The sequence below is a fragment of the Hoplias malabaricus genome, chromosome 2 (genome assembly GCF_029633855.1).
Source record: "Hoplias malabaricus isolate fHopMal1 chromosome 2, fHopMal1.hap1, whole genome shotgun sequence".
In the NCBI taxonomy this organism is placed as follows: domain Eukaryota; kingdom Metazoa; phylum Chordata; class Actinopteri; order Characiformes; family Erythrinidae; genus Hoplias; species Hoplias malabaricus.
Genome location: NC_089801.1, coordinates 24,147,331 through 24,169,865, shown reverse-complemented (window position 1 = coordinate 24,169,865; position 22,535 = coordinate 24,147,331). Strand labels below are relative to the sequence as shown.

The following is a 22,535-nucleotide window of genomic DNA, read 5'->3' as shown; positions in this document are numbered from 1 at the left end:
GGCTGCACCCTGGCCCATCTGGCATTTTTAAATTACATTTTTGTGATGAATTCCTGGTTGTGGAATTCCCCATGACTGTGAAGTTATCTCTACATTCTGCTCTAAACAAACTGTCCAGAAGAAAAGGACTACATAAGTATGTACCAGGAGAGCTTGACAAATTTGTGTGAATCCATCAGAGCCTGACTTGTCAGGTTTTGTCAGTTTGGGATTTCTCTAGTGTACTGTATCTCAGACTCAGATCAGGCTTTTAAACTCATATATAGATTCATTACAAACGAGTGATCTATTTCAAGCATTTAATTCTTTTAATGTTGATGATTATGGCTCACAGTAAATGAACCCCTAAAAACCATAATCTCAGAAAATTTGAATGATCAACACAAAACACCTGCAAAGGTTTCCAGGAAAAAGTGTGGTAGAAAAACGTCCACAAGCAACAGGGATAACTGCTGCCTTGAAAGTGTGTGTCAAGAAAAGGACATTCAAAAATTTGGGGGAGATTCAGAAGTAGTGGACTGCTGCTGGAATCAGTGCTTCAAGAGCCACCACACACAGACATATCAGGGACATGGGCCACAACTGTCGGATTCTTTGTGTCAAGCCACGCATGACCCAGAGACATGAGGAGGAGAAAAAGGACTGGACTCTTGCTCAGTGTCCAAAGTCTTGTTTTCAGATGAAAGTAAATTTTGCAGGAGGAACATCAAATACATTAGACAATGCATCAATGCAGACAAGCTGAAGGCCACTATCAAAGCAACCTGGGCTTCCATCACACATCAGCAGTGCCACAGGCTGATCACCTCCATGCCACGCTGCAGTAATTCATGCAAAAGGAGCCCCGACCAAGCACTGAGTGTATATACTGTACATACTTTTCAGTAGGCCAACATTTCTGTATTAAAAATAATTTTTAATATTGGTCTTATATAATATTCTAATATTCTGAGATATTGACTTTTGGATTTTCATTGGCTGTAAGCCATAATCATCAACATTAAAAGAATTAAACAATTGAAATAGATCACTCTGTTTGTAATGAATCTATATAATATATGAGTTTCACTTTTTGAACTAAATTACTAAATTAAATAAAGATTTTTTGGACCAAAAACTCCATCAGATAAACACTATTTAAAACTTTTATTTAAAAAAAAAAAAAAGGAAAAGTTTCACTATTCAGATCAAAGAGTATTTGAGGTTTGACTACTGATGTGGTGCAGTTCCTAAATGTAAGTGAGTGCATGAGTGAGTTCAAGCAAGATCCATGAGGTGCCTTGCTTTTAAAGATGTTAAAATAAATAAATAAAAAAAAAAAATCAAAATCTACAATTGTAAACAGTCATACGAACAAAGGCATGCATGAAGGCATAAGAAAGTATATTAAGCAAAAACAACACAGACTTCCTTTTTCCTGTTCAAGTGGTCTGTGGGAGCAATTAGAAAGCAATTTTTATGTCCCAAGAGGTTTCCAGGTAACTGCAGTTCAGTAAACAGTATATAGTTTACAGCAATAGGCCTGTATATTATATAATATACAGACATTCCTTAAATTAGTATTTGATGTGTTATTTATCATGTTGTTTGTTAATCTATAGTTTAGCACTGCACTCCTTAGCATCACAAACCAGATGTAAACCAGATTTCTGTGTTGTTAAAAGAATGTGCATTATAGAAATACCTCTTACAAAGAACTGGGAGCAATTCCACCCCCAAACCCCCAAATCTATTATACATGCATTGTTGCAGAGATTTTATTTGTTTCATTTGACAATTAGTTTGAATTTATGAGGTAAATAAACAAAAATCAAATATTTCCATTTACTTTTCCCCTGTAATTTTGAGATAACTACATGGATAACACATAAGAAGTGTTCTGATTATGCATTCGTTTCATAGCAGTTACTGAGTAAACATATAAGTTTAATATTTTGATTAACACTCTGCAGTTAACTTAACAAGGCTGCAGTTTAAGAGTTTAAAATGCACATTTTGGGCCCACCTCATCAGCAAGCAATGACAGCTCGCTTGTGTCTGCCGCATCATAGTCATACAGCACTTTGGCCTTGCGTGTGCCTGTGGCTGGAGGCTTCACTTCCTCGATTTTGAGTGGGACAGGCTCCAGAGGACCGGAAGAAGCCTCAGGACAGCCAGGAGCTGACCCGCCAGAAAGAGGAGAGGGACCCGCCGAAATCCCTGATGTAGAGGCATTAACAGCAAAGGTGTTTGGGAACCTAGCCAACGAAACCACAGAGGAGGAATTAATGTCTACAAGCATGGAAGTCTGTGTACAACTTCAAGCTACATGCCATATTTTCTGTAAAATGTTTGGCTTTGCTTGTTTAGACTAAATAAACAGAATATATACCCTTTGAGTAAAACATAACAATAACAAAATTATTTATGAACCTTCCCCTGCTGTTATGTATGAAAAAGGATATTACTCACGTATCTCCATTTGCACTGAAGGCCAGGAGGAAGAGAAAGAGGGGAAGTGGTTTTAGACTTAGTACATCCAAAAATATGGCAAATGGAAAATTTTCCAGCCCAAAACTAACCTCCTCTGCAGTAAAGAAATGTTGAGGTCAAGTGTGCATCTATAGGGTATAACACCCAGTTAACACACTTTCTTAACATTTAAATTGATAAAAAATTAAAATGAAGAAAATCAAAAAGTAAAACTCAAATCCCTCAGACGTCCACTCAAAAACAGAAAGTTTTAACGTTGCCACAAAAGCCAAGACACGTGGCTCAATAAGAACCTCTGCTGCAACTAAGGCCACAGTATAATTAACGGCATTTCCACCCTGGCCACAATGCTGTTTACTCACCTGCTGATAAATAGGAACTGAATTTGGACTGCATGGCCACATTGTATAAGGTGGAAGATATTACTCACCAGCTGATGTAATGAACCACAGTAGTGATGCAAAGTGAAACTAATGCTTAGTGAACTATACCAAAGCTTCTATTTGGGTACTGAATTTGAAGACACATTCTCTGCTTCCAGTCCTTGAGGACCGTTGACCATCACAGTTAGGTGATTTCCCCTCCTCACACACCCTAATTCAAATCATTTGTTTATTGCCAGTTGGAGCAGGGAAATCACCAATGTCATTGGCACGGATCCTCCTTGACTGGAGTATCCCTGCCATTAAAAACATTCAAATCATCTCATTGGTCCTAAAACATCAGACTGTTCATATAGGGTCAAGTTTAGACAATCCCCCGTTAAGCCCTAACGCCTTCCTGTATATGTACACTGATGATGTTTTATGATGTTTTCAAAGGATGAATAAAAGGGGCATGAGGGTTCAAATGTTTAAGGGGTCAGAGCATTAAGACCAGAGTGGGACACTCACTTCCTTCAGGTCTTAGTGGAACACAGCGGCTTCAGGCCACACTGGGTTTAACTTTACACTGTTTTATTAGACGTCTAAACATAAATATGTTTAAAGTTGTTGAGATAATTTATTATAGTATCTTATGAATATTTGTTGGTCACCAACAAGCTTTAACTTTCTGCTCTTTTACAAAAGATCGTCTCATCTCTCCCTATAATGCCCACTAATACACTGGACATACCTTGTATGTCTGACAAGTTCACCACAACTTGTCTGTAAAACTTTACATGAAATATCCAGATTATTAAAGCCACAACACCAGAGGCAGCTGCTAAGTACATTTATTAAAATGAGTTTATGACCACTAAATGAAAGCAGCTGGCCGTAATTTAAAGACCCCTGCCCTAAAGACTTTCACTTATTTTTCTTGGATTCCAATCTAACATACATTACACATTTATAATCTGATATATATTTTTAGTATCATGGTGAAGTCACTTGTGTTGTGGAATGTCCACTGAGGTCCAGATTTATCCACATTAAAAACTATACTTGAATAGCAATAAATTAAAAAAATGCAAATAAAAGCCAATATCTAATAGGATTTCTTAGCTTTTTAATATATATAAATAATGGCTTTTGAAGAATAGGTGCCCCAATATTGGCCATGTTTAGAAACAAATTTGTTGGGTTCCAGTTTAGATGCTAAAGTTAGGATTTATCAGAATATTTTCTTGCCACATTAGTGTTGGGACATAGCTTGTTCACATTAAATTTGGTCACTCTACACTTGGGCCAGACAGAATTTTGTAGGGATATTTCGGAGCTAAGATTTAAAATTCAGGAGCAGAAAGTAGCAGGTATAATTGAATTTTTTTATTTTAACAGAAACAGAGAGACTATTGTCAGCTAGAAACTCCACAAACCTGCTGAGCTCCTTCTGGAGCTCTTGCATATGCTTGTGACACTGAGCATAATACGCAGCTTGGGCTTCAGCAAACTCATGCAGGCAACGTAAGTGATTCACCTGCATGGAAATAAAAGAGAAAGATTAATCAAATGACAATCATCATGACGTAAAAAAAAAAACATCACACACACACACACACAAAAACATCCTTCTGAGAAAGATACTGCATATCTTTTCATAGCACCATAGCTGGCATGAGTTAATGATTACATCAGTACTGAAAGAATAAAACTGTTGTACTACACTTGGACCAATATACATGTTTTTCTTTCCATGACACATGTTTTAAACAAAATAATATTTATACCCTTGACATGTGTGCACCATAAAAAGTCAACACACAAAGTAGGCCATTGAAAGGGGAAATCCCTAATAAGGCAAACTTGTGTTGACAAACTGTCTCCCACAAAGGAGGAACTGGAGTAAATTGTTCTTTACTATGTGTCTGATTTAATGTAGACATGTGTACAAATGAGCTCCAGCAATAATTACAGACTCACATGTGTACTACTGATGCCTTCTAAAAGGAGACGAGTCACCTCCGCCTGCCTGTCAAACTCTGTTTGAGCCACCCGCAGCTCCTGCTCAGCCTGGAAACAAATACACACATTTACATATGCGATTGTGATAAATCAATACTCTCTTACACAAGTACAATACACAGAGCATAGAGTTACCACTCTTTTCAAAAATCATTTTTACCTGTCAGGCCAATCCCTGAGATATAAACAAGTCAACCTGGTTTGATGTGAAATCAATCACTGAATTTCTTTGCAGTGGTGATGATACCAAGCAATTGTCATAAACAGTGCAGATAGACCAGCATTATATTTTATTTGCATATTTACTGGCATGAAACATTGCTTGTTTTTTGATATTTCAGGGGTGTGTGTTCAAATTAAAAATAAAAAGGGGGCCACCAGTTATTAATTAATTATTGTGTCCAAGGCTTTCAAGTGGGTCAGTGTTAGCCAACATATTAGTTGGGCCCTGCTTGTTACAATGAAGTCAGCCTTTTGATTTATGCTGATAACACATCAGAAAAAAAAAATAGGTTAAGGACAATTCACAGCATATTGGACTACTATATTATATTTGTATCTAATAAAAAGCCTAATTAGCTTAATTAGAAGTACTTTAAATTGGCAACACACTGTAATATATTCTAGATTATCTTTGACACTTATAAAGATTCAAGCAACATGAATTTTGTCCTAATTAATGCTACTGTCCTCTGGCATAAAGTTTATACTCACTTTGTCCACCTCTTCACTCCACAGCTGATTTCATGCAGCAGAACAGACATGAGAGAAGTGTTAGCTATTCAACTGCATGGCATTAACATTACTTACAAGAAGCTTGTGCATTAAATAAACATTGAAAGCTAAAGTTTAAAACATGGGTTCAATAAGATCACAATGCTAATTTCCTAAGTGCACACGAACACAGCCTCTCACTCCACTGTGGGCATTTGATTTGTTTTCAGTCAGGAACACAATGAACTATAGTGGTGGAAGGGAAAAATACAACAGCTCTAGTTAAAATCTATAGTACACTTACATAAGTGGTAACCTATTGATATTTATATAATTTATATATTTTTTAATATTTTGATGAGTATTAAACAAATAACTAGGAAATCTCAGGCTATGACATTTCTAGCACACACACTATCAGAAAGAATAAATCTGATGTATTATTATCTTTAAAAACATCAGAGTATAAAGCTTTGTAAAGACTACCACTACACGTGACTGGACATGAAAAATTTTGGTTCACATACCAACAAGACAAGGGACTTCTACACTGAAAAGGCATTCGAAACCATTATATGACAAGTGTTTGTGCTGTGGTTAAAAAGGACTTTTCAACACTCATATCATTAAATGGAAATATGTGTATTACACATTTAAGAGGCTCTTTGTGGCAATGGATATGTATCTACATAAAGAAAATTTGCAATAGAGCTTATTCAAACTGATGTAAGGCTGCATCTGTCGAAGTCACAACTGACATTTTAGCTCTGTGTAGGTCACAGGGCAACAAGTCACACAATGCTGAGAAAGTGAAATATCTTGCCAAGTCTCACCGGTTTATAATATTTGACAAAAGGTTTATACAGGTTTAAATATGGCAGTGGGTTAGTTTCACACACCACAATAAGTTATCCTTGGAGGACTGGTTTCAATTTTTTCATGTCACCTCCATAAAGAAGCATAAAATAATTTTACTTCAGTTTGGTACGAATAACTCAGCACGCACAAAAAACAGCAAACACATCACAAAACATTCCAAGGGATGTAAACACATCATACTGTGATGACAGAAGAGTAAGCATATGTAGGTCAACTATCTGCAAAGCAGAACTGTCTAGGAGAGGTAAATTATCTGAAAAGCAAGCTAATTGAAATAAATAAATAAAAACATTTTAAGCTGGTTTTGTTGAGTGATTTAATTCGTACTACAAGACTAGAACATTTTTAAAGCTGCAATATGGACAATTTGGGTTTTAGAATGGGGAATTCCAATACATTTCTAAAGAAAGAATCTGTGATGCAGTTCACCCCTGAGAAGATTAATCTGGCTAACCAGAGCTGTCACAGTAAAACTAAATAGCACATGGACCCTTTTCCACTGCATGGTACCTACTGTAGTGGTACTACAGTGCTACGTGCTCCTTCTTCACACACAACTGCAGGTCTGTGCATAGATCTAATTCCATCATTAAATTGCTGATGACACCAATGTGATTGACCTCCTCAGCAACAACAATGAGAAAGGCTACAGAGAGGAGGTATGGCCATATGGTTGCCAAACAACAAAGCTCATCGTGGACTCAGGAGGGTGAGAGGCGGTGCATGAGCCCATTCATATAAATACTATGGCTGTTGAACATGTCTCCAATTTCAAGTTCTTGGCGATCCACATCTCAGAGGACCTGTCCTGGACCACCAATACCTCCAGCCTGGTCAAGAAAGCTCACCTGAGGACACTTAAGAAACACCACCTGTCTTCGGACGTCTTAGTGAACTTTCACCTCTGTGTGACAATTATAGTGACAAGTTATATCACCGTACGGTATCATGGAATGTAAGGCACTGCAATGGGTGGTGAAGACAGAGTTAAAGCTGGACAGTGAAACAAGGAGCGAAAAATAAAACAGCTGTGTTCAGTCTCAGAAAACAACCAAAATACGTGAATATACAATGAACAAACATTGTCTAATGTAACTACCACCATTCTTGTGGTTTCCAGACCTGGTTCCTATTAGAGATAGAGTTTTGTGATGCCACCGGACACATTTCAGTAGCGAAAAACCAACCGGGTACCACATACCAAGAAGCATGTAGAGCCGAGCTAAATCAAGTAAAGTAGGTACCATGCAGTGGAAATGTCCCATTATTGGTATTGTACTGGAGTACATGCCAGGAAATTTGTGGGAAATTTTAAATGACAGCTCTTAAATTTGAATTAACACTGAATTATTATCTTGTAGAAGCATATGACCACATTGTAACATAATTCAATAATGCAGGTTTTTTTAAATCATAATGCAGCTTGAAGTGCCTACATTTCTAAGTCACCTCTATCATGTTTTTTTTCTGCAGCTAGGAAATTATCACCTTAATTTCAGCGTTCACACTTGGATCTTCAAACTCGTCAGCCCACTGAATGAACAGTGTATGGAAGGATGGACAGAAAAGCAAAGTGTCTTACTAAGTATACTGCCAAAAATACACAGAATATTCATTAACTCCTCTTTTCTTTCCATTCCCCCATTTTTCCCAGCGATTATCCCCAACAGCCAACAATGGAGCCCTTCTTTATTACTAGGTTTAGAAACATGATACAAGATGGCAGAAGTAGTAGCGTTTTATGAGAAATCAGACCAGAAATATCATCGTGCTTTGTCTTTTTCAAAGCTTCCACAAATTCCAGTCTTCTGTTTTATATATAGGAGCACAGGGGTGAGATTATACTATAATAGATTTAGCAGGAAGTAGGTTAATACAGGTCATAGGTATGTTTGTGAATCATTAAGCTCTTGAAAGTGAGTAGGAGTGGATTTTTCAATGGGGATCAGGGTAAGCCAGGTAGAGAGAGAGAGAGATAGAGAGAGGCTATGTTCCCTGCAGCAGTCTTACCGCAGACGCACTGGCAGACAGAATATAATTGCGAGGCCTAGTTTCTTGAAAATCAGGTGCAGCCTAAAGGTGAAGGGGAAACAGAATTTTACACAGAATCATGCATCCACATAAGACTGCCTCAGCACACAGCACACCTAGCTAAGAAACAAACAAAAACAACTCAAAACAAACCAAGCAAGCAAAAGAGATGCACAGCCAAACAGCAATCCATCAATCTTTAAAAAATGCTGCAGATGTTAAGAGTTAACCACTTAAGTTGTTAAAGATTCTTCAGATAGGATTAGTTTTCCTTGGGGGTGTGGGGTAGTAAAAATTAACCACAACACCATGTTTGCAGAACTCTGTAGTTCTACAATTACAGACCGCCGCAATTCATCTGATGCTTTGCATATGGTATTTGCCCCTTTTCCCCTTTTCTTTAATGGTCAGGACCCCCGCTGGACCACCAAAGAGTGATATGATTTGGGTGGTGGTCATTCTCAGCACAGCAATGGCACTGATGTAGTGATGGTGTGTTAGTGTGTTGCTCTGATACAAATAAATCAGACACAGCAGTTTTATACTTAATTATATATATATATATATGTCAATTTGCCAACAATTATTAATTGTTCTAAAATATTTCTTTTTATGTAGAAAATCAACGAAACATGTCATTTAATTTGGGGTGTCCTGACTTACACATGACTGATCATTACACCAATCTCCACAAGCAGAAAAATCCCATCTGAACAGTAAATTGACAGCATAGTATTTCATGTTTAATAGCACACATCAGTGTGTTACGTAATATTCTGAACCCCTTAAACAACAAGGATCTGTATATGGATCTGCATTTTAATTCCTGACTCCTATAACACAGTTAATACTTTAGCTTCAGAGATGTTACTGCACATTTCATAGAAGTGACTCAATCATATGTAGGCTTATAATGTTTTGTAACTGAATAATACAGCTGCAGTTTGAGGGGTTAAGTCTTTCCAAGTCTGTATAGAGTTGTATCTGCCATTCCATGTTTGATGCAATATTACTAATGAAAAAATAATTTGAAGTTCAAGGGGAAAAAAAAATACCTTATTGTGTTGAGTAACAAGCCTTGGGCTTATGCATAATGCAGCGTGTGGATGCGAGCCATGCATTTTTATGTCACCCACAATGGGTTGCTTTAACTTTCCAATAAAATTTCAGTTAACCAGAACATCAACTTCTCAACTTTCCAATGCCATATAAAAACATTAACATGCTCTGAGCTATAAATGCATTTATAGTCATTTGTTCTTTTCCTTACTGTTAGAAAAAAAGCAGCTTGTGCAAGACTAAAAACAAAAGAAACATGCTTGCCTTGGAATGGGTCTTATATGGAAGCAAATCTGTCTCATCTTTTTTTTTTTAAATAGTACCACCTTTGAATTTGTAGCACTGAATTTTTTTTTTTGCACAGAAATTATGCATCTGAATTTTGCTGCTTTTGAATTTAAGTCTTCAGATTTATACCTCTGAATATTTTGCTTCAAAATTATGCATCTGAATATAATTGCTCTTGAATAGAACTTGTGAATTTTCAAGAACACTTTTTCACTGTTATTAATCAAGGTTAATAAATTCAGATAAAAAATTCTAAAGGCTCATTGAAGGCACAATATAAAAGACTATTAATATCCTGAATATGAAGAAATTTTACTGTGGATTTTTTGTCATGGCCCTCTGAACATAGCATGTGATATGACAGAATATGTGGAAACATGAACTGTGGGGATACAGTCATGTGAAAATTAGAACACCCCATGAAAGCCTTTGTCTTTTTAAACATATTTAAACATATGTACATTTGACTTTCATTTGAACAGCACTAAGAAATGGAGCTTATACAAATAAAACTGAAGAAATTACTTATAAACATAGGTTGTACAATGTAACTGGCTTTAGCAAAGAGAATTTTCCAAGGTTTTCGTGCAACCCACATACTACATACATAATTTTCAAGAACACATTTTCACTGTTATTATTCAAAGTTTATAAATTGAGATAAAAAAATTCAAGCTAAAAAAAATTCAAAAAATATATTTTGAAGTCGCTCAAATTTGGTAGACGAAAGTTAGATACCAAAATACGAGTTACAAAAAATTCAGAGTACACATCCGGGATACAAAGGATGAACAATCGATTCACTTGGATTTTCTCTTTCACCTTAAATGCTGCACTAGTTGCATTCTGTCACCGCTAGGTGGTAAAATACGAACACAACTTCCATACCGTGGAAAAACTACACGTTTAGCTTCCTTCTGCGGATATTATCTCTTTATTTTCAAAGTGTCTCAAAAATCTGAAAGACTCATTGAAGGCACAACATAACAAAATATTGATATCCTGAAGATGAAGAAATTTTACTGTGTCTTGTGTGTTTTGTAATGGCCCTGTGAACATAGCATGTGATATGACAGAATATGTGGAAACATGAACTTTGGGGTAATTGTCCTACGGCATTTTTATTTTTTAATTGTCAGATTATCAAGAATCTGAAATTGATATTATAGAAGGTGTAGTACAAATATAATATCCCAAAGTGAAGAGTTTAATTCATAAATCTGTGGTTGTTTAAACACTGAATGTCGGTGTGTATATTCACAATGTCTGGTTATTTCTAATATTATTATACATATTTATATAGAAATTTGAGTTTGTAGATTATTTATTTGTTGTAACAATGCTTCTTGGCAAATAAATCGTATACCATTGAAAAGCCTGTTAATTTCCCTTTTCAATGGTGCCACATTTGTAAGGAACATGCATTTGTGGGATGAGCAGTGGAGCTGAGTATGTGGGTTGCAAGAAAACTTTGCCAAATTCTCTCTACCAAAGTCAGATACATTGTACAACCTATGTTTATAAGTAATTTCTTCAGTTTTATTTGTATAAGCTCCATTTCTTAGTGCTGTTCAAATGAAAGTCAAATGTACATATGTTTAAATATGTTTAAAAAGACAAAGGCTTTCATGGGGTGTTCTAATTTTCACATGACTGTATACCCGCAGTTCATGTTTCCACGTATTCTGTCATGCTATGTTCAGAGGGCCATGACAAAAGATCCACATTAAAATTTCTTCATATTCAGGATATTAATAGTCTTTTATATTGTGCCTTCAATGAGCCTTTAGAATTTTTTATCTGAATTTATTAACCTTGAATAATAACAGTGATCAAGTGTTCTTGAAAATTCACAAGTTCTATTCAAGAGCAATTATATTCAGATGCATAATTTCGAAGCAAAATATTCAGAGGTATAAATCTGAAGACTTAAATTCAAAAGCAGAAAAATTCAGATGCATAATTTCAGTGCAAAACAAAATTCAGTGCTACAAATTCAAAGGTGGTAATATTTCAAAGTCTGACGAGACAGATTTGCTTCCATAGATTTAAAGCTTGACATATGTAAAGATCAAACCTCTGCCTAACACTAGCCATGCATGGTTTAAAAACTTGGACCTAAATGAGAAACTACCTACTGCCGGATTAGGCTCAAAAATCTGTGGCAGGGGCCATTAAAGTTTCACAGCAAAAACCTTAAAACCAAATATCTACATACTATTGCTGTCCAATAAAATCATCTGCCAAAATAGTTTACAGGAAAAGGAAGAAACCTTCTTAACTTCAATGAAAGTCAATATAAAATTATTTTATTCCAAGAAATTCTGCAGCATTTCTATTGGTTCATTAATCATGAAATTTTCACACTTTGTGAAGGACAGCTGCTATATTCAAATTATTTTGTGAACATTTTTTTTTATTGTTGAATAATTTAAATGCATTTTTGTGCTGTACTTTCCCTTCCTAACACCAGATTTCATCTCTAAAACATGTTAATCAAATAATAAAATAAAATTCTAGATGACACTGAAATAACAAAATAAGACCTAGAAGTTCATCCCTAATTAAAACTTAGTACAGTGTTCAGTACATTAACATCCTACGTATTTTGACTGTTTAAGAGAGAGGGTTTGGGATGAAGAAACCTTGCTGAAAGGCCAGATTTAATAGTTTAAACACATTAATCTGCATTTCATAATGTTCTCTAATCAATCATTCAGACATTGTCTGCTTTTGGGATCCCTGCCAGTAAGGTCAGAAACAGGTCAAACTAAGAATAAAACTAAAGGAACTAAAGGATATATATATATATCATCATCATCATCATCATCTTCTTCTTTTCCGCTTTTCCTTTACACATACACATAGTTGTTTACGAATTTTTATTAGTTTTTTATTAGTGTTGTTTAAGGTGGTAGTTCTCATGGAGTTTTGTTGTGGAATCCTGGATTGTTTAAATTTGCCCTCTGAAGGACTATTCCTTCCTTCCGCACTATGATCCCGGGTAGGTTCCACTGGACCCACCACAACCCTGAACTGGATAAGCGGTTACAGATAATGAAAGAATGACTCAATTAATCAATATTTTTTAAATATCAAAAATGTAAATAATATTATATATTTATTATTTAAAATAATTATATAAAGCTCATTTGATAACAAAACACAGACTGGCAATTTCATAAAATGTCCCGGCTTGTTCAGATTTACTGAGCTCAAATAGAGCTGTTAAATGTTTGCAGTATATGAGTCTGTTAAGTTTCCTCTTCTTGATAAACTATGTAGAAGGAGCTTCAGGATGTTTCAACATCACATCTCCCATGACTGATTTAATGAACCCTAATTGAAATGTACAGTATTTTTATCTGTGTTGTGGAAAATTCAAAGTTTAATTGTTGGATTAAAACACTGTCAATAAGCATGAGATTATAATACTCTGTGGCATTAGTTAATCCCCATTGTAAAATTGCTTTATGCTTAGCCTCTGTATCTGGGAAACTGGCCAAAAAAAGAGTAAGCTTTCTAGAACTATTTTTGTGTGGGTTTTGTAAAAATAAAAAAAAATAAAAAATAAAAAAGGTCTTCTTATTTTTCATTAGCTCACTTGATAAAGTCAGTTTTGCTTGTTGTAAGATTTGTATACATTTGACATTTTTTAAAATATTTATTTAGTCTTCAAGTTTGCAAGTTCAGTCAATCTTGAAAAGGAGCAGGGCTTGACCACCAACCGAGCAAATGGTTTAAAAAAGCAATGGTTACAGGGCTGGTGTGGCTGCAGGTTTTCTTTCAAATCATGTAAGAAACGCATAATTTTACTACTCAACTCAGATGGATGCTTAAAAAAATGTACTGTTTTTCACTGGAATGAAAACCGGCCCAAAAGGCTTTTTCATGTACACAGTTATGGAATTGTCTGGGCAATAAAATTAAGGGGGATCCAATCATATATTAATAAAAGTTATGATTTTATATTGCATTTTAGATTGTACATTTATACTCCAGACATTCAAGTTAAGCAATGCTGACATAATGGGTCGATGATCTCAATGATGACACGTTACAGACAATTTAACTCCTTGTAATCTATTATAGGCTGACACCTCTAATAAATATAATGCTAATACAATATAAGCCGACATTATCGACCAAATTACATATCAGTCAGACTTTAGTCATTTTTTAGTCTATATAAATCCCTGAAATCATAATGCTGGTTGGTTTTAATGACAAACCAAGATATCACCTACACCTTAAACCTTAGAATGAAATCAGTGAGAAGTACATAGGACTAGAGCATAGTTTTCTGTTTAAAAAAAGAAGAGAAAAAAAAATGCTGCCTGTTACCTGTTTTAAAGCTTTTTCATGTAAATAGATCCAACTATTTCTATACCACTTTTTCCATGACTGCACATTTGTGTTTGGCAAAGGGTGGGAAAATTTGATGAATAGTTAAACCAGGGGAAATGAGAGAGAGAGAAACAAGAAGTGAAATGAACAGGGTCTGTCTCAAACATACACACAAAAACACACACACACACACAAAATGGTACTCACATCTCCCTCACACTGTTTAAATGACAATAAATATATATTAGTGCACATAAGAAGTACAGGAGGGCACTATTTGCACATACACACAAGCTACATCCAAAACCATATATTATCTTGCTACAATATGTATAGCAGGGTAGTATGTGGTTTTGCTTGCAGCCACAGAGACATTCAAAAACAAGAAACAGAAATATATGTCTTGTTTAGGGTTTTCACCTAACCTCAGTTACAGGTATTTGAAAGAATTTACTTTCAGTATTTTTTAGTATACAAATAGGGGTTGCCAGTTTGGCAATATTTAGCTTTTCTTACTGTAATAAATTGCTTGAAATTACATCACAATATTGTTTTCAGGAACATATTGTATATAAATTCAGCACTTTGAGAAAACTGGGAAAAAGCATTCTTCATTACAAAGATCATTATTAAGTATGTTTAATTAGATACATTTTTTAAATATTAAATAAGACATTTTTAAATTAAGATTTTTTTTTCTTTTGTAGAACTTCTGGCACTTTGAAAATGTCTGAAAAACTAAATTTTACGCTAAAAAGCGTAAAAGTCTTGAAATTCTTGAAAATCTTGATATATGTTCATGTTATTCTGTGTTCTTTTCACTGAGCCCTACTCAGCAGTTTCACTTTTGTGGTTATACCAAAAATTATAGTTTGGCCATGAGATCTACTGTCATATGGAGCTACATTTGTTCCGTTCCCTGTATAAGAATAGCTTATATGGAGCCATCCATAACAAATGTAGAGTACATCTGAATCCTTGGTGACTTTGAGTCACCTAAAATAAAACAGTCTGGCACACAGTTGCATAAATTGAAATCACTCGTCTTGTGAACTCCAAAGACCAAATGGTTAATTTTGGGCATAATGGCCTGTGACTAAGAGTCATTCAAAACCTAATTCTGAACTCAGGCTGGCCAACATCCTTTGCTATTAAAGGAGTTCCAGGAATGATTTTGGCAAGGCAGGGGTTTGTCTGGACACTTCCTGAGGCTCTGATGCAACTTGATCACGAGGGCCCAATTGAATTTCATTCCTTCCATAGTGTTCCTCACTATGCATTATGCAAGGCACTGAATCATCAGGCAACGCAGGGCAACAGGCCAAAAATAGAGAACACTAAGTGAAATGTCATGAAAGCCAAGAGACAATTAGACTCACAGCAGCCTTGGCCTCAGCTAGCTTGGCTTTTTTCAGACGTGCTTTGCATACATCCAGGTCAAGGCGGCGGTTCTCCAGCAGCCTTCGTTCTTTCTAAGAATAAAAAGAAAATGTGCCTTTCATTTTCTCTGCTTTTCTGTGAATAACAAATAAATACTTCTGAAAATTGAGGTGCAAAAACAAAATGAATCTCATCTCAATGTATGTAATATTAATCGGTTTTATGACAACGCACCGAGATGGTTCTCCAGTCGCCCTCTAGAAAGTTCCGGAGAGGAGTGAGGAAACAGACGGCCGAGGCTTGTAAGAACTCCCTTTCTGCGCCGCCAAGCTTCTTCTGATATTCTCCTACTGTAATCAAAGTACTGCCTGCAAATACACAACATTATTCACAATTAATATCTTATCTTAAGTGAATCAAAGTGAAAATGTTTGTAGAGAGAAGTGCTATGAATGCTGACCAAGAGGCTGTTAATATGCACTGCAGTTTTAGCCTTAGTCCCTAATGGAAGAGAATGAGAAAACTGAATCATGATGCTTGGGCTCTAGTTTAGTACTAAGACTAAACCTTGTGTTCACTGTAATGAGGGCATTGTGGCAGTGATATGGATTTGACTGCGATAATGAAAGAAACATACGTAAACAGCTTCAAGACACGCACAAACAAGAAGGCCAAAAGCCAAACAACCAAAGATAATAGTCTTTTCAATTTACTAGTCTGACGGCAGAGCTGCTATGATCATCTTGCTGTTTAAACATTCCACTCATCCCCTGTGATGCCACCTGTGTGTTCCAACTGTGGAGAAGTATCTCAGTAGAGAGAAGGAGAAAGGAATAGCCCAATATCTATCTTTCCTTTTAAATAAAAAATAAAGTGTTTAAACTGCACTTTCATGTGTCCAAAATAAGCACTATATGTTTATAAATACAGTAATTGTGGTGTTCCCTTGCCCCCTAAAACAAATTAGAATGATTGCCTCAATTACCTATTTTCAACCACCTTTATGACTTTGATTAATTAACATTGAATACAGTACATCACTAACTTTTCATTCATTCATTCATTATCTGTAAGCGCTTATCCAGTTCAGGGTCGCGGTGGGTCCAGAGCCTACCTGGAATCATTTGGCACAAGGCGGGAATACACCCTGGAGGGGGCGCCAGTCCTTCACAGGGCAACACAGACACACACACATTCACACCTACGGACACTTTTGAGTCGCCAATCCACCTACCAACGTGTGTTTTTGGACTATGGGAGGAAACCGGAGCACCCGGAGGAAACCCACGTGGACACGGGGAGAACACACCAACTCCTCACAGACAGTCACCCGGAGCAGGACTCGAACCCACAACCTCCAGGCCCCTGGAGCTGTGTGACTGCGATACTACCTGCTGCGCCACCGTGCCACCAAAGTTTTGACATGAAATGAAAAAAATGTAAATAATGTAAAATTCCCCCAGGTGAGAAAGCCAAGGCTGACAGTGACAAGGAAAAACTCCCTCAGAGTTGAGGAAGAAACCTTGGGAGGAACCAAGGCTCACAAGGTGGCACCTATCCTCTGGTCTACTGGTAATAATAGTTAGGAGTCTATATGAGTTATATATTTCTATAGAGAAATCTTCGGTGTAGGGTGGCCAGCTAGTCAAGGGCAAGTGGTGGTGGCTGGAGCATGGGGAGCTGGTCTGAAGCGTGGAGCAAGAGCTCACAAGTCATCCATCAATGTCCAGCCGGACAGGTGGGTGGTCATTTACTTGGAAAAAGGTAAAGGGATGTAATTAGTTTTGATCTGTTTGGGTGAACATAAAATAGAAAATGTGAACATTCCCAGAGTATGGCTAATGACGCCGACAGATCTGACTATAACAGCTTAACTGACGTGGAAGCTTCCTGAAACTTTGGCATCCCTCCGCACCACCATTGACAAACCTGAGTGATTGTGTGTGAGTGGTGGGACGACAGCATCAGTGTCTCAGACTACTATAATTCCTGGATCTGCCACCTTTATCTAAGGGGGAACATTAACTACCAAAAGCCAAGCTGAACCATCAAGTTTTCAGCCTAGATTTGAAGTTTGCGAGTGTGTCTAAGTCCTGAACATTTTCAGGAAGATCATACCAGAGTTGGGGGGCTTCATTAGAAAAAGCTCTTCCCCCTTCTGTATACTGGAAACTATTATGAAGCCAGTAATCTGTGATCTGAATAATTGTGGTGATAATAGGAAATAATATCTTGTAGGTATTCAGGAGTGAGCCCATGTTAATAACAGAATTTTGTAATCGATATGGAATTTAACAGGCAGCCAATGACTACGGATACTGAAAGCCTGTGCTAGCATTTCTCCTGTGTTCTATCAGTGTGTGAATAGTGGGAGAAGAGGGTTGCATTGACCATCCAACACGATGGGCAGCACTTTGAACACATTTTATAAGAGGTCAGAAATTTGTAAATAACTCATGAAAGAATAAAGTTAAAACCAAACACACCAATGTTTTTCTTGTGAAATTCCCAATAAGTTTGATGTGCCACATGACCCTCTTCCCATTGAAAAAACAAAAATTGGGTCAAAAATGGCCGACTTCGAAATGGCCGCCATGGTCAGCACCCATTTTGAAAAGTTTCCCCCCCTCCCATATACTAATGTGCCACAAACAGGAAGTTAATATCACCAACTATTCCCATTTTATTAAGGTGTATCTATATAAATGGCCCACCCTGTAGTTGAAGTTTACTTAAATTACTGCTGGTGCATCCTGGCAGAAACTAATTTCAGTGTCATGCAAAGATATAAAAAAGCTGTCCTAGTGATAATGCCTATGTTTTGATCAAATGATAAATCTGAGTGAAAGAATTATGATGCTAAGGTTTTCCTGCTGAACCAGGTTTAACTGGAAAGTAGTGAGATTTCAAATGAAATCTGATAATTTATTTCTTGCCACTTTTGGACCCAGAAGCACAACCTCTGTTTTGTTACTGTTTAGAATGAGAAAGTTACCCAACACCCAGCCTTTCATGTCTTTTACGCAGTCCTCTATTTTCTTTAATCTTTGTTTGTCATCAGGTTTGGCTGATATGAACAATTGCGTGTCATCTGCGTAACAGGGAAAGTTAATGCCATGGTTTCTCATAACTGTGCCTAGGGGTAACATGTATAATGTAAATAATAATGGTCATAAAATGGGGCCTTGGGGAATTCCAAATCTTACTTTAGAATAATTGGAAGATAAATCGTTTACCTTTACGAACCGATAACATTCCATGATTCCAAGATTTGAACCATGATAGGGCTGTCCCTGTGATTCCAACCATGTTTTCTAACCTTCTGAGAAGAATAGATTTTTTTTTAGAAAAATCAATGCTCTTGGATTTTCAATGCCTTTTAGAGACTTAGAGAAATCTTATTTAATGCCCAGCTCATACGTTACCCTGGAAAAAAAAGGGATTGATGCCTATGTCTGGAGGGGGCACCAGTCCTTCACAGGGTGACACACACTCACTCACACCTAGGAACACTTTTGAGTTGCCAATCCATCTACCAACGTGTGTTTTTGGACCATGGGAGGAAACTGGAGCACCCAGAGGAAACCCTCGTGGACACGGGGAGGACACATTGTACTACATACAGAAAAATAATATTACTACATGTTTGTACACAGAGAAATCATTCACGCATTTAGAAAAATTCTAATGTACTAATCAGCTTATTTTATGTACTGATAGATGTACTGGCAAAAGAACAACGCACTGAAATAATCTGCTACTCATCTTAAACAACATTTTCATGCTAACTCTAAGACTATATTTTTAGATGTAATTCTTCTTCCAACTCTACTATTTTCGCTTCCCCTTGAGCTATGAATGCATCAATGGCATTCAGATAATTCAACCCGTGTGTTATGAGTAATTTAACCATGGTGATGCCCACAGTGTAAGACGGAATTTTCTAAGACTCTAATGACAATTGTGCTGGTGTAGATATGTTGTCACCAAATGATTTTCTTCAAAGGAATACAATGGAGGTATTTTCTATTTTCATATATTGATTCTTTCCTTCAAAAAAAAAATTATGGAATTTTTTTTAACTCAGAAATTCCAAACTATAATTCCCTGTGGTTTAAATAAATTGTTTACCATTTGCCAAAACAACACTGCATTAAAACATTTATTGTGAGTCTGCTACTTTTGCACTGAGGCAAGCCTCTCCTTGACACAGAATGAATGTTTTAACTGTTTTTAAGAAACTACACCAATTAGCCGCAAGATTACCACCATCTCATTGTTCATGCAGTGGTACCTGTAAAGGGTTTAAGATATATAATGAACAGTTAGGTTTTAAAGATGTTATTTGGAAACAGGAATTAATTATCTCAGGGATTTTGAGAAGGGCCATTTGTGGTGATCAATGTTTAGGTCAGAGCATCTCCAAAATGGCAGGTCTTGCAAAAATGGTCTGGTTTGATCTAGCCTTTGTTACATTTGGTCATCAATATGTCTTAAGCACCTATCGCTGAACATCTTGTCTTGAACCATTTTTGCTGGGTACAAATCACTGCATATTGGGAACACCCCATAAGACCTGGTGATTTGGAGATGCTCTGACCAAATATTATGACAAGATTTAGCCTTTGTCTAAGTCACACAAATCCCTACACTTGCCAATAACCTGTTAGTAATGTGTTAATAATAAACTGTTTATAATGAAGTTTTAACAGCAGTCATTTTTAGTGTTAACACTTTTTGGTGTGTCCCCTCAAAACCTGATAGAAGCAGTCAAAGAGTTTATGCATGCGTGTAGCTTTGCTTGCTTAAGAGAGTTTGTGTTGTGACACAGTGGAGACCACCGGATCATGCACTTTTATTTATAAATGTTTGTAAGTAACAACAACATCACGGTGCTCTTGACTGGTTCTCCATTTAATCAATTAAATTGTAAAAAACATTTTACAAAAAGTACTTTGTAATTGCCATTTTTAAAGTTTATAGTAGTTAAAAATACATTGAATAAGCAATTACTGAATAAAACAGAACAAGCATGGTTATATGACTAGTGGGCGCTTATATTTCAGTGGCTTCAGTGTCAATGAAGCAGAAATTTCCCCACAATAAAAATATTCTAGGAAATACAGATGCGCCCTCTAGTGCTGAAAATGTGAAATGAGCTTACAGAGGCCAATATTTACTCCATTTATATATATGGAGTGTTGTTTCAGAATTGTTTTTTTTTTTTCTACTATATTTTCTACTTGGCCCTTTTAAACCTTTATAATAAAAAGTAGCAAGGTCTCTGACACATGCAGCAACAACAAGACAAACATAAAATATTTTGGTTCTATATTTACCATAAGGGGTTCCTGGTCCAAAGTCCTTGGCAGCGTCCTGCATGTATTGTCCCAGCAACTCCCCATTTGTGGTTCTGGTCGGGATCTTCCTGTCCAGTTTTTCATAGAAGAACTCCTCAATTCGGGCACCTGAGTAGATACTCAGATTAGGAGGGCAAATAGATGCCTTGAGGTGATCACAACATGTTTTCAGTCTTTTGTTTTCAAAATTATGAGTTTGTGTGTTGAATCAATTCCCACAGGATAAAGTAGGAAAACACTTCAATAACAATAACTTGAGTGAGGGGCAAAAACGATGGAATTCATATAAACAATTTGATAATAGACTTATAATTGGATGCCTCATATTATGCTTTTTACTATCATTGTACGTACATCCCACTCGTTGTTTAACAAATCAATATTAACATTACAGGAGACAAAAAAAGATCATCCTGAAATGTCTGTATAGGGACCGTTCCATAATAGGAAAAATTCTATGCTTTAAACACTTAAACATGAAATAAACACACTACACTTCATGTATTACCTGGTCATTACATATGCATAAAAAACATATTTAACAGATTATTTCAGAGATGATTCAATAACGGCATATAATCTGTGTCCACAGTTTGTCTTATTACATCCTTTTGTTTCTATATTGCTTCAATATATACTTAATGACCATTTTTGACAGGAAATAAATTAAATTAAATTAAATAAACGATGTTAGGACATTTGCATTGTGGTGTGTCATAGAGCTGGACAATAACAGAATTATATCGTATCAACCAAAATTAAGAACTATATTGTGACATATATATATATATATATATATATATATATATATATATATATATATATATATATATATATATATATCATCCAGGCCTAGTGTATCTCATATAAATATAATACTAGCCATTGACTAGCATTTTCTAATTAGCAGTACAGTCATATGTAGATGACTACTTCCCATTTCACTGCAGAGGCTTTGAAAGTAAGAATGTGTCAATGTGGCTCACAAAAACAAAAAAAAAGCAGAATGAAGCAAGAGACAGAGACACGGCACAGTGTTGTGCAATCTTTCCGGTTATTTCTCATTTTTCATCCAAAATTGATTCCCATGTACAAGGAGAAAGGAGGCTAGAGTTGCAGACTGTGTAGTGTACAGTCACTGCCTATGATTAATACACAGTGGACAATGGCACACAGTGGAGGTCAGACACAGACACACAAAAAGAACAAAAACATATGACAACAAGGTGACTAAACAAATGAGCAAAATGTCTGTAAAAATGTCCCTCTGGAGCAGCACACCAACGGGAGGCCTGTGGGAAGTCTAGCAGGGTCAGACTTGATCTCACGAGAATGTTTGTGGACAACCATGAGAAATTTTAGGGTAAATACTTCACAGGTTGGGAAGAAACTGAGTGTGAAATTTCTTTAAACATAAATAAATAAATAAATCAGTGGCTTGGCTTGTATCATTTGGACGATGTAACGTAATTGTATGTGCCTGAAAAGTCCCCCAAAAAAAGAAGTAAATTGTGTAGAGAACCCATTCTATAATAAACTGTGCCTTTAACAAGGAAAAACACAGTTCCATTATTTAATAAAGGCAGAGGTTGTCCTTTTATTGACAGTACTCCAGATG

At 36.2% G+C, this 22,535-nt stretch overlaps 1 protein-coding gene across 3 annotated transcripts in view; it reads right to left on the bottom strand.

The window, feature by feature from the left end:
- The window catches only part of sh3glb2b (SH3-domain GRB2-like endophilin B2b), a 35,971-nt gene that overhangs the window by 3,378 nt on the left and 10,058 nt on the right, over positions 1-22,535 (bottom strand). The window contains exons 3-11 of one of the 3 annotated variants that reach the window (XM_066659425.1): positions 20,897-21,025; positions 15,792-15,925; positions 15,557-15,649; positions 8,463-8,525; positions 5,574-5,597; positions 4,818-4,907; positions 4,274-4,374; positions 2,452-2,466; positions 2,006-2,237 (exon numbers count right to left, since the gene is read on the bottom strand). In XM_066659425.1, coding sequence (XP_066515522.1) covers positions 2,006-2,237; positions 2,452-2,466; positions 4,274-4,374; positions 4,818-4,907; positions 5,574-5,597; positions 8,463-8,525; positions 15,557-15,649; positions 15,792-15,925; positions 20,897-21,025 — 881 coding nt within the window. The remainder of the gene's footprint in view (positions 1-2,005; positions 2,238-2,451; positions 2,467-4,273; positions 4,375-4,817; positions 4,908-5,573; positions 5,598-8,462; positions 8,526-15,556; positions 15,650-15,791; positions 15,926-20,896; positions 21,026-22,535) is intronic. The other 2 variants (XM_066659426.1, XM_066659428.1) reach the window with 2 other exon arrangements.